The sequence below is a fragment of the Aythya ferina genome (assembly GCF_964211825.1).
Source record: "Aythya ferina genome assembly, chromosome: 18".
NCBI lineage: Eukaryota > Metazoa > Chordata > Aves > Anseriformes > Anatidae > Aythya > Aythya ferina.
The window spans coordinates 5,601,395-5,613,900 of record NC_140317.1 but is presented as its reverse complement, the minus strand read 5'-3'; the positions used below and the strand labels follow the sequence as shown (position 1 = coordinate 5,613,900).

General features: G+C 63.4%; 1 protein-coding gene across 7 annotated transcripts in view; it reads left to right on the top strand.

Annotated features, from left to right (window-relative positions):
- SEPTIN9 (septin 9) overlaps positions 1–12,506 on the top strand; it is a 139,164-nt gene that overhangs the window by 112,357 nt on the left and 14,301 nt on the right. For 6 of the 7 annotated variants that reach the window (XM_084492535.1, XM_084492534.1, XM_084492537.1 and 3 more), the window contains one exon: positions 11,910–12,101. In XM_084492535.1, the coding sequence (XP_084348661.1) occupies positions 11,910–12,101 (192 nt within the window). Of the gene's footprint in view, positions 1–6,390; positions 6,413–11,909; positions 12,102–12,506 lie in introns of those variants that run through there. The other variant, XM_084492539.1, reaches the window with a different exon arrangement.

Genomic DNA, 12,506 nt, shown 5'->3' with positions numbered 1-12,506 from the left:
CAGACGTGGCTGCAGGTGGTAGGGAACAGCACCATCACGCACCCAGGATGCGTGCCCGGCTCACAGCCCCATTTCAGGGCCCTTCAGGACGTCGGGGACCAAAAAAAAAAAAGAAACAAAACAAACGTGTGGAGCACGTGGAAGGCTGCGTAGCCAAGAGCTCGGGGAGCTGGGGCCCCTGTGCTGCTTTTGTGGTTACGCTGCGTGACTTTGTGTGCTGAGAGCAGAATACCTGTGGGGTCACGGGGCTCGTGGGCAGCTCCAGGGGGATGTACCCAACCTCAGAGCCTTTAGAAGAGAGGTTCTGCTGGGGGAGCAGACATATCCTGCTGGGAGCAGACATACGGCAGGCGGTGTCTCGGGGTAACAGAAGCACGAGGGGCACAAATCCCGTGTGTCCCGTGGGTGTGGGGATGCTCCAGCTGCCCCCATAGCATGTGTGGGTGCTGTCCCCGGCTCGCAGGCCGGGTAGTGGCCCCGGGGTCACAACCTCTCTCCCCAAATCTGCTGGAAATCCCCCTGTGGAGGAGCTGCTGTGGCTGGGGGGGGCTCTGGGCTGGCAGGGGGCTCTGTGTGCGCGGGGCACCCAGGTGGAGTTTGGGGGCAGCGCTGCCTCCAGCCTGGGGGAAATGGCAGAAAAATGATGCTGGGGTCTGGGGAAGTGTCCCCCTTGTCCCCTAGCACTGCTCGGGGGCTGTCGCCTTCATCCAGCTCTCCCTCCTGGTGCAGAATGATTTCTGTCCAGCTTTCTGGCCTCCCCCCGGCGGGTTCCACTGGCCGTGGGTTCCCAGCCGGCTGCGCGGGGCTGTAAAAGCCACATTTTCTTTGGGAATCGGATTAGGGCCCCTTCTTCTGCGCTGGCGGATGGCAGGACATGAAGCCTCCCTTTGTCCTGCAGCATTGCTGGCCCAGCTGCAGCGCGTTAACCCCTTGTGACCGGGGGGGACACAGAGCTGCTGCTGAACAGCCCTGTGCTGGGCGCCAGGAGCTTCCCCGAGTGGTGCTGCAGGAGGTGAGCAGGGGGCAGGGTGGGCTCAGGGTCCTTCCCCAGCACCAGAAACCCTAAAACAGCCCTTATGGGGCCGGCAGCAGAAGTGAGGTGGGGCTGGTGCCCAGCCAGGCGCTGGCACAGGCTGGAGCAGAGGCATCCTTGGGGCAGGGGAGCTGAGGGCTCGATCGCTGCCTGTAGCAGGGCTGTTAAAAACCCAAAGTGCCCGTATGGCTCCTGGGAAGCTCCCAGCTCCCCTGCCCAGGGTGCAAGGAGGTGGTTTGGGTTTGGTTGGGTTGGGTTGGGTTTGTTTTGGTGCCCGCTGCTTGGCTCTGACCTGCCGTGGCCGAGCACAAGTGAAGGTGGCCGTGCCCGATGCTGGTTATCGGGGCAGCTCCCGGTAAGGGCAGGGCAGGGATTTCCCCGCTGGGATCCCAGATGAATCAAACCGACACCAGGAGCAGTTGGTAGGGCCCCCGACAGCCGCCCTTTAGGACTTTGAGGGATGCCCACTGCATTCTCCCGCGCCCCTCCGCTCCTTACACGCAGAGACGCGATCGCCCCGAGGCAAACGGCCGCGGCCGTGCTCTGCAGCACCCCGCAGCTGCACCCAATTATCCCACTGACCCCGGCCCCACGCAGGGCTTGGGAGAGGCCTCGGGGCCAGCACAACCCCAAGGGCCACCGGCCCCGGCACAGCTGGGACCGAGCGGGGCTGGCTGACATCCCCGGGGGCTGCGGGCAGGGAGCAACGCGCCTCTCATGCTCCTGTGTCTCCATCCCACCCGTCGCTCCGGCCACAAGAGCGAGGTGCGTTTCCTGCCCTCTGGGCTGTGCCGTCTGTCCCAGGGCCCTCTCAGACACAGCCATCAATGCACAAAGACAGATCAGCCCCCAACGAGCAAAATCTGTGCCCAAATCTGCGGCGCTGGGGGAGCAGATCCCAGGTGCCCTCTGCCTCTGTCCGAACTGGCACGCCAGCGGCAATATTACCCCTGCAAGCGGGAGGATGTTGAGATAAACTTTTTTTTTCCTGCTTTTTTTTTTTTTTTTTTTTCCAAACATGAGTGACCCTGGAGCAGCTTCCAGCAGAGTCCCTTCCCTGCTGGAAACCGCTGGGTTGCTCGAGCACGGCGAGGAGCTGTGGGAGGGCAGGGTGCTGAGGTGCGGCCTCCCCGCGTGGCGCTGACTCGTGCCAAGGACGCGGTGCCAGCTGCACGCGTGCGAAATAATTCCTGCCTGCCCTCCTCCTGCCTTCCTGGGGCCAGAGGAGCCGCTTGCTCCCGGTGTCCCTCAGACGTGGGGGTGTTGGTGGGAGGGAGGAAACGCCGGGGCCGCGCTGGGCTCTGCACCACAGGGCCCTCGGGACATGCAGAGGGCACCGAGGGCTTATCAGCCCCAGCGCTTCCTGCCTGCAGCAGGGCTGCTGGGGAGTGCTGCTTTGCTTGAGGTGCTGCTGGCAATGAGGAACGTTCTGCCCTTGCTGGCAGGGACGATTTCTTTTGGTATTCAATTTTGGGATCTCTGATCCACGAGGCCGTGTCCTTTTCCACAGTCCTGCTGCTTCGACTGCATCTGCTGGTGCTCCCCCCGGGTCTCTGGCAGTGCTTTTCCTTCTGCTATCGATCCGGGGTTATGATAAATACAGCTGGGAAGGTAAATACATCAATACACTGCCAGGGTGGCTGAGCGCCTGGTGCATCCACCGGAGTCAGCAGGGCCGTGCAGGTGGTCAGCACGGCTGCACCATTAGGAAATAAAAAATGTTTGCGAAGCCCGAACGCTGCACTTTGTGCCGGGGCTCGGCGGGGCGCAGCGTGGTGAATATCGCCGATATTGCATCGTGCAGCCAGGGAAAGCCGTCCCCGCTCCCTGTGCGCCAGGGATTTGGTGCAGATCCCCCTCGCAGGCCAGTGAGTCCTGGTAAAGCTGCCTTCGCCTGCAGGTTTGGGGTCTTCCCCAGCGCCGGGCAACAGTGGAGCCGGGCGGCTGTGCCCAGGGCTGGTCCCGCTGCCGGGCAGCTCTCTGGTGCAAGATAAAGGACAGTGGTTGGGATCTCCCCCAGAACTCGTTGCAGCCAGTTCAAATCCCTTGGTGCTTACAACACCAGCAGGGCCTCGCCAGAATTGCTCCTAACCCTGTGCTTCTATTTGATTTTATTTAAGAGGAGAACAATGACTTTGTGGTTAGGAGCTCTGAGCCGGGGGTTTGGATGCGGCTGTAAGTTGTGTGTGACCTTGGGCAAGTCGCTTAATGCTTCTCCTCCTCATTTTAAGGCAGGGATGAGGCTGCCTCCCTCCCCCCTGCTCGCTCCCAGCTCGGAGCCAGGAACGGGCACGGGCAGAAGCAGCGCAGCAGGGCTCCTGCTTTGGGAACAGAGAGATGCCCCGGGGAAAACAAATCCCGGAGGCTGCTGCCGTCCCTGCGTGGGTGCCTCCTCCATGCCGACAGCCCCCAAACCGCCGGGAGGAAAGGCATGCTTACGAAAGCCCCATGGTTTTATTTCTCTGAGCCCAAGGATGCCGCAGCGCTGACCTTCGCTGCTGCTCGCTCCCCCCCCACCTCTGGCGCTCCTCGGGAGGAGGAGGCGCGCGGAGGCAAAGCGCTGAGTCGAAACAAAACATTTTGCACGAGTTGACTTGGAGAGCAGCCTGTGCGCCGCGGCAGCTCGCCTCCTGCCCCAAATGTCTTTGCAGAGCTGCGGCGACCGCGGGGAGGACCCAGGCGGTAGGTTGGGTCTGGGTGCTTCCACCTGCGTGGAGCTGCAGACGTGCCGCTGCGTGGCGGCGAGCCGGCGGCGTGGGCAGGAGCAGAGGGGCCCGGCTGCAAAGCGGGGTGCAGCCGGGCTCTCGCTCCCCTGGTTCCCCTGGGAAGCTCCCGATGGAGCCGGGCAGCGCCGCTCCCCAGCTCCACGTCCCGCTCCTGCCTCGTGCCGAGCTCTCGCAAGGCTGGAGCGTCCCGCAAGCAGCCCCCGCTGCTGCTTGGGCAAGCCCACTCTGGCATCGAGCGCTGGATTTTCCCGGAGATTAGGGAGATTAAAGCACTAATGCCCATTGATAGGGGTTAAGGCTTTTTTTTTTTTAAGTCATAAAACGCGGCGTAATCTAGCAGAAAGCTGCGCACAGCTGCAGCGTAAGCAGACCGAGGCTGGATTTCCTGCCTCTGCGCTGGGGTGGAGGTTTCTCAGAAACTGCAATTTGTGGCACTTGCTGAAGTGGGGGAGCGCCAGGCTCGCCCACGGGCTGCAGCCAGCGTTTTCGGGGCAGGCTCGGCCACGGCGGCGGCTGGAAGTGGTCGGGAAGGGGAGACGGGGGGCGGCACTGCTGCTGGCGGCGGGGTGCTCACCGGGGGGGCCCTGCTCTGCTGGCTGCTGAGCGTGGGGAGCTCCTGGGTGCCCTGCTCCTGGGTGCCCTGCTCCTGGGTGCCCTGCTCCTGGGTGCCCTGCTCCTGGTTGTCCTGCTCCTGCTTCTCCTGGTCCTGCTTCTCCTGCTCCTGGTTGTCCTGCTCCTGCTTCTCCTGCTTCTCCTCATCCTGCTTCTTCTCCTGCCCCTGGTCCCGTGCAGTTTTGCAGGGGGCAGCAGGGCCAAGGACGTGCCCGGTGCCTGCAGGCAGTACATGTCCCCCAGAGGCTGTGTGTGTGAAAGGGAGCCCTTTGGGGTCTGGAGGGCCACAGATGTGATCCTTCTTCACCCTTCCATCATCCTCAGGCCCTCTCCTGGTAATGGGACCTCTGAGAACTGTAGGGTCTGGGGTAGGGGATTAGGGAAGGGGTCCGGCTCCCTGCACCTCGCAGCCGCCCCCTTCCCTCTCCCCACAACCAGAGGAGGAGGAGAAGCCCCGGTGGTGCGGGTGTAGGGCAGGGGGGGCTTGTAGGGCCCCATAACGTCTGTATTCAGCTCCAGGGGATGGATTTTAGGAAGCAGCCAGCTTGTGGGGTGGGCAGCGCCCAGGGCAGGGCACCTCGCGTCCTTGTCCCCGCAGTGTCCCTGCATCAACCCCTTTGTCCGGGGCTGCAGCGGCCGGGATGGAGGGGGGGGAATTGGGGAGGGGGGGGGGGGAAGGGAGCGGAACAGAGCTGGGGGAGGGGAAGGGGGGTGGGGGAGGGAAGGGGATGGAGGGAGAGGAAGGGGGAAGGGGGAGGAAGGGTGGTGGGGGAAGAGGAGGGTGATGGGGGAAGAGGAGGGGGAGGAGGAAGGGTGATGGAGGGGGAGGAGGAGGAGGAGGAGGGGTGATGGGGGAGGAGGAGGCAGCAGGAGGGCAGGGGGAGGAGGAGGAGGAGGAGGAGGCAGGGCAGCAGCAGGAGGCGGGGAGCTGCCGGAGCCGCCGCCACCGCGGGTGAGTCGCCGGTGCCCGGGGCAGGAGGAGAGGGCGGGGGGGGTTGGGGGGATTTATCTTTTGGGGGGGCGCATTTGGGGTGCCATGCTCTGGGGCACCCCAAAGGGGCTCGCTGCTGCCGGCGGGGGTGCAAACTCCCCGAGTTCGCCTGGAAGGGAAGGGGGGCACCCCGGCTTGGGCTGGGTGCTCTCCACTCCTACCCCCCCCTGCTGACCCCCCCCCCCCGGACCTTCCTTGCGGGCTGTGGGCTCCCCAAGGGGGGGCTGCTGTTCCCCCGGCCCCCCCTGGCGATGCTGGGACTGTTTGGGGCTGGGGGGGCGGGGATAGGGGCTTGGAGCAGGGGGCGAGATGCTGGGGAGCCTGCATCTGGGGAGCCCCCCCCCCGGTCTGAGCCTGGCCCCGCAGCGTGGTGTTCCGGGGCACCCGGACACAATTGGCCTTTGTGAACAGAAGGAAAAAGGCAAGGAAAAAAAATTTAAAAAAAAGCAGCCCTGGGCGTACATTGCTCCTGCACAACTCGGTCCCGGGGTGCCCCCTCCTCGCCTGGGGCTGCAGCTGGGGGGGGGGGGGCGCAGGCAGCGAGCCCCAGCCCCGGGTGCGTGCAGTGGGAGCATCCCGCAGCGCTTCAGCAGCTTTGTGCTCCCCTTGCACAAAAGCACAAAGCTCTGCAGATGAGCAGCAGCGGGGGCAGAGGTGCTTTCTGCCCCCCCCCCCTCCCCCGGGGCCTCGCTGTCCCTCCCGTGCTGAGCATCCTCACCCAGCGGGGGGCTGGCACCGCGTCCCCTCCTGCAGCGGGGCAGAAAGCGGGGCAGAAATTATACCGGGCTTCACGGGCTTGGGTGTTTCACTGCGTGGGGTTGCACGGTGTGGGTACAGGAGTACAGGAGAGCCCCCAGCAAGGCGGGGGGGCTCTCTGATGGAGCAGGGCATTTGTTCGGGCCGGGTGCCCGGAGACCCCCGCATGCGTGCGCAGCGCTCGGTGCTCAGCCGGCGTGGTGAGCCTGGCGGTCGGCTCTGACCTCCTCTTCTCTTTCAAGTTTCTCCCGGCGAACGGAAAAGGCCGACAGCAACAACAACTCCTCCTTGCAGGTCTCGGTGAGCGGTTTCCTGTCTGTCAGCCCAGCGTTGGCCTCACGTGGTCGCAGAAACGAGGCCGTGCGGCCGCTGTCTGCGGCGGGAGGGAGGGCGAGCATGTGGCCGGCGCTGGCACCGCGCGGTGGGTCCCGGCACCAGCGCTCTGCTTCCCAGCCCTGCAGTCCCTGTGGCAGCCGGAGGGTTAATCCTGAAAGGGAAGCGGCGCTGCGGGGTCCCAGTCTGGTGTAAAATGGGGAAAAAGTGGGGCTGGGCTGTGGGGGGCTGCTTTCGGAGCCCAAAAGGGGGAAGCGCACCAGTGGGGATGTCTGTGCCTCTGCGCACGCACACGGCGCGTGCCCAGGGCTCGGCACCACGTCCCCCTGGGGGTGCTTGTCCCAAAGCAGGAACCACTGCTTGCTTTGCTTTGCTTTGCTTTGTTTTGTTTTGTTGTATTTTTTTTCTCCAGAGTTCGCTATGAAAATGTATTTCCCCCTCACGTGAGTAAGAAGGTTTTGCACCCAGAGCTGCTCAGGAGCATCCCGTGCAGCCGTGTTTTGTAGGGCAGTGTTAATGCTGCAGGGGGGGTTCTGCCTCCTGAATTCATCTGCTTCAGATGAATTCACACTGCGGGCTGACCGCCCCCCCTGCCCCAACGGGGAGAGCAGGACCCGGCTGTGCCTCTGTTTCCACCCAGGCTGCCCCATGAGGGTGTAAAGGGAAGGGGTTTGCTCTTATCTTGCAGGCCACCTGGCTGCCGCTCCGCCGGCTCTCGGGAGGATTTGGTCTGGTGAGGTGTAGCTGAGCGTCCCCTGCTATTTCTGGGTCACGGCTGTTGTCAGCCCGGTGGAAATGCAAGCCGAGGAGGAAGCGTAACCAGCGGGTAGATGGGCCTGGGCTGGCGGCCAGCCCAAAACCGTAGCCTGGTGCCCAGGGACGGGAGCAGACGGCTCCAGCTCGGGGCCTGGCTGTGCCAGCTGGGCTCGGCTGCAAGCACACAACAGCAACATCCCTTAGGTACCCTCGGCTGCTGCTGCCTGGCTTCGGGACACCAGGCTGGGCCCTCTGCCAGGACACTGACATTTCGGGGGGCTGCCTCGTGCTCCTGGACCCCCGTGTCGGGGCCAGCACGGGTGGGCTGCAGTCGGGGCTGGGGGACCCCGCGATGGCTCCGAGGGTGAGCTGCAGGCGGCTCCTGGGCCACGCAGGGTTTGCATCCAGCCCTGGCTCTGCTGCCTGCCTCCTGCCCTCCCCTCGGAGGGGAAAGCTGTGGCTTTGCAACCTGCTGCGTGGGCTGGATCCGTTTCTGCAGCTCGTGCTGGGGAAGCAGAGGGGGGACCCGCAGAGGGGCTGCCCACAAGGGCTCAGCCTTCCCCTCCATCCTCATCATCCTCACTTGGGGCACGGCCGAGCAGCTGTGCTCAGCTCGAGAGAGCTTGGTGCTGATTCGGAAGATCAGGGGAAAGTTGTGCCCTTCTCCGGGGCTCCTGGAGAACAGCCCTTCCCCGATGCTCAAACGGTGCCAAAGCCTTCAGAGCCGACAGCTTGCGAGTTTGGCGTGCAAGGTAGAAAAGCCCTGGAAGCGGCGTGCTCTGCAGCCCTGCCAGTCTGCTCTGAGCTAGCTGGGAGCTATAAATTCACTCTTTGCTTCTAAAAATGTCTCCGTTACACCCAACAGTCATAATTTTGGAGGGTTGTTTCTCCCAATCACTGGAAGGTTAGTTGGGTCTGCGCTGCTCTCTTGAAAACATCTGTGGATGCTCAGCTGCCTGGGAAGCTGTTATGTTTTCCTGCCCTCAGCTGACTGATACACGCTGTTGTTCCCTGCTAGGAATCTGCTCTCCGTGATAGCACAAACCCGTCCAGCAGACCTGGAAGCCTGATGTGTTCCCAGTCTAGCACTGAGGCGAGTTATCCCCACCCCAGAAAGCTCTGTGCAGCATCCTCGTCTTCTGCGGGCTGGTCGTGGGGCTGCCCGAGACGTTCCTGCTTCAGCCTCTGCGAAGGTTGTCCAGCTTTGTGTGCCCACAGTGCAAGTTCTGGTCTCCCACTGGCCCCTCTCCCAAATTTTCCGTGAGGATTCCACGAGGTGGGCTGTTTTGGGGGGAGCAGGGAGCCCACCCTGGTGTTTGCAACCCTGCCTGCAGCCTGTTGTCAGTGCAGCGGTTCCCCAAAGTCTTTTTACGAAACCCACCCCACGGGGACCCTCTCGCTGTGTCCCCTTGGGGCTCCCCGCTCTGGGGGTGCCTTTTGGCGGCTGTTGGCCTTGGCTCCCATCTCACGTGCATTAATTACAGCGCAACAGCCCCGAGCCTTTGGCAAAACAAACTGGGGAGCAGCTGGCCGACGTCACCCCGCAGCCCATGCTGCAGCCACGCGTTTCCTTGTGCTCGGCGCTGCCCTGCGGTCTCCAGTGCCTGCGTGGAGGGCTTTCCCTGGCCGAGGACACCTGGGAACGGCTGTGCACAAGTTGCTGCACAGCTCGTGTTTGTCCAGGGACACGTGCAGGGGAGCTGGAGGGAGCGCAGGGCTCCCAGTCCCATGGGCGACCCGACCCGAGCAGCCCCCGCGCTTCCCGGCTGCCCCTGTGGGGGAGGCCCGGAGCAGCGGGGTCCCGGTGGCACGGAAAGGCAGCGCTGTTTGAGGCCTGATCCTGCTGCTGCCAGGGCTCAGCACCAAGCAGGCCGTTTCTCACAGTGCTGTGCGTGTTAATCCATCCCTTCCCACCGCGCTGTGGCCAGGCGGGCGGTGCTGGCACACCGAGTGCCGCCGTTTTGGCGCCATCCCCGTGGAGAACACGAGGGTTGGATCCAGCTGTCTGGGGCAGCCACTGCTCCTGTTCCAACTTCATTCCGGGGTCTTTCTACTTCAGACGAGTGGGCAGCCACCGCTTCTGCTCCAGTTTCATTCCGGGATCTTCCTACTTCAGCCAAACGCCTTCTGAGAGCGCTCCCTGGCACCCATCAGCGCAGCCCCCTGTGCCTGCGCCATGTGCCACAGCGGTCCCGTGGCTCGGCTGCATCCTGCCTCTAAAGCTGGCACAAATTTCTTGCAGCCGAGCGGGATGCTTGGGTCCGTGCTTGCTAGCAGAGGCTCGGCTCCTTCCCGGCTGCTGCCTCGATGGGAAGCTCAAAGGGAAGAGCGAATGTGTGGGTTGCAACATTTCCTTGGGGAGCCTGCCGGGCAGTTGGTGTCTGTGCATCCCTGTTGGCCCGCAGATCCCTCCTCGTTGCGACATATTTATTTATTATTTCCCCAAGCCGCGGCCAGATGCTGGGACTCTTTGTCCTTTAACTCCCTTCTTCCTGCGGGCCAGCTGCAGCAGCGGGGGCCGTGCTGCTGGCCGTGCCGCGCGGGTGCACCTTGGGGGCCGCGTGCCTGCGCGCTCCGCGGCCACAAACCGTGGTGCGTGGGAACCCCTCGCCTCCCGTGGCTTTTGGCCCCACCGCCAGAGGCTGATTTCCCACTCCATTTGTTTAATTTTCCTCACCTGTAACCGTTTCCCTGTCCTACAGGGCCAGCGTGCTTCGGGCTCTCACACGTGGGTGCCCTACCTGCAGCCCTCCCGCTGCTGGCAGCAGCTGAAGCGTTTCATAACCTCGTGCTTCTGGTGGCAGCACACTTCCCACGTGATTTATCATTTTTCTAGCGGTATGTTGGTGTTTTTTTTTCCACTTCTGGCCTTGCCACTTTGAAGCAGCGCTAACCCAGGGCCCATGGAAGGGCCTCTGGCGTGCCGGGCCTGTGATCTGTTCAGGGAGCAGCCGGCAGCGTGCTGCCAGCTGTGCTACAGCCCGAATCTGTGTGTGTGCCTGGTGCAGAGCCGGGAGGAGCAGATTGCTGCTGCGTGGGCCAGACCTGCGTGTTTGCTCCCCAGCGGCCCCGTGAGTAACGCTGCTCTGCACAGCCCGGGGCTGGGGGGTGGAAAAAAGCGCTCAGAGCCACCCGTATCGGTCTGGGTGATCAGTTCTGGTTTGGTTTGTTTTTTTCCTGCTTGACTCAAAGCGCGCTGTGCTCGCAGGATGTGAGGGCTTCTGCCTCGCAGCTGGCTCTGGGCTGGTGCTGGGCCCCGGGCTGTGCCGGTCACCGGGGGGGAAGGGACGGGGGGAGTTGTGCCGGGAGGGAGCCCCTCGGCACCGCCTGCACCCTGCGCTCAGATCCCTTGGGAGGCAGGGAGAGGAGGGCACGCAGCGCCTCATCTGAGGCCAACAAGCTGGGAGAAGAGCTGAAGTCCGTAGTGGTGCTTTAGGATACAAGAACAGAGAGCTTGGCAAAAAGCTACAAGGAAATGGAAGGCTTTGGCTGGCCATGCAGGGAGCTGGGCATGGAGCAGCAGCAGCCCAAGTTAGGGGAGGTTCTCGCTGTGTCTCCTGACCCCTCGGCTGTTTCCCTCTCCACGCCTGCATTCCAGGAGCATCCTCACCGTGGCTCACGGCTCCACCAGGAGCCTGCAAAGAGCCGGGGCTGAGCTTGTGCACGCTCCGTGCTTGGGCTGCGAGCAGAGTGCATCGCCCCGTGACCCCCACGGCCGCCTGCCTGCCTGCCAGTGGTGGTCCTGCCCGCGGGAGAGGACGGTGCCACCACCTTTTCTGGTGAGGAGATGAAAGGAGGCAGCAGATCGGTGCACGTTTTTCTCTCTCATCCTCCAGAGACCTCTGCCTCCTTTATAGCTGGAGCCCCAAAGCACATTGGTGAGCTGCACGCCCCGTAGCCACCCTGCGGGTGGGACAAGCGCCCCGTTTCTCCAGGAAGCTGAAGGCTTTTTGCTTTCCCTCTGACGGGTGGCGGCAGAACTGGGGCAGCATCGTGACGGCTCCATTACTGCGTGGGCGCTTTCTGCTGCAGCCCATTTTGGGGCAGATGTGTTAGTTTTTGGTTCTCGGCGGTGTGCGCTGGGGTAGGGCGGTGAGGGGCGAGCTGGGGCCTGCGGGCACCGTGTCAGAGGCAGCTCAGAGTGGGCATGGGACTTGGAGACCTTCGTTGTGTGACAGAGAGCCATCCGGCTCCCCAAAACGTGGCCGTGAGGCATCTACGCCGGCAGCCAGTGTACTGCTGTAATTACAGCCATAGGATGATGTAGGAATGCAAGTTTTTAATGGCAGTGTCCTGGCACAGGGCTGTTCTGCTGAAAGCCCTCGTCACCCTCATGGCATGAACTCCAGGCTCGTGCTGAGGGCTTCCCTGGTGCCGGGAGCGGGACACCCCGGGGTGCTCCCCCTGCACACCCGGCTGCAGGACCGCGTCCTTTTGCTGTGCTCCAGTAGTCTCGGTAATGGGGGCAGGGATCAAGGTGCACGTGTTAAGAAGTGAAATCCCAGATTCGAGGTAATTACAGGCGAAGGATGATGCTGGGTGCCTGCTCCCAGCCTCCAGATGCCCCAAATCCCTGCTTGGTGCGGAGATGCTGCGTGCGCCTCGTTCCTTCTTGGCACAGGGCAGGCAGCTCCTCCCGGAGGAGCACCGCGGTGTGCTCGGCCCTTTTCCACCCCTGACCGTTCTCTCTCTGCCTCCCCAGGTCCCGAGGCCGTTCCCAGCCACGCACCCGGCATGACGGACGCCCCGCGGGATGCCGGCCCCAAGCAGGCGGCGCCGGCGCGGCCGGAGAAGCCGGCGGCAGACTTCGGCTACGTGGGGATAGATGCCATCCTGGAGCAGATGAGACGGAAAGCCATGAAGCAGGGCTTCGAGTTCAACATCATGGTCGTGGGTGAGCGCTCCCCCCGGGCCAGCTGCCGGCCGCGTGCTCGGCGAGCTGTTTGTTTGCTGCTGGGACAGGGTTTGTCCTCTCCGTGCCCTCCCCGGGTGCAGCAGTTCAGCTCCGTGGCGGTGGCTCTGCTGCAGGAGCCAGCAAATCCTGCTTGCAGAGGGCTGGGACGCGGCCTGGAGCTGGCTGTGGTCCCGTGCACCTTCCTGCAGTGCATCCCCTGTAGGCACATCCCCAAGGAGAGAGGGCTGGGGGGGCAGCGGGGCAGGGGAAGGACGGGCTTGGTAAGCCAGGGAGGAAACGCTGCGGGTGTTTGGCGGTGCAGATCCAGCAGAGGTTTGGGTGGCTGGGCTTGTTCGGCTCACAGCTGGGTGCTGGTGGCTCTTCTGGGGGTGTGAAACTTGATAA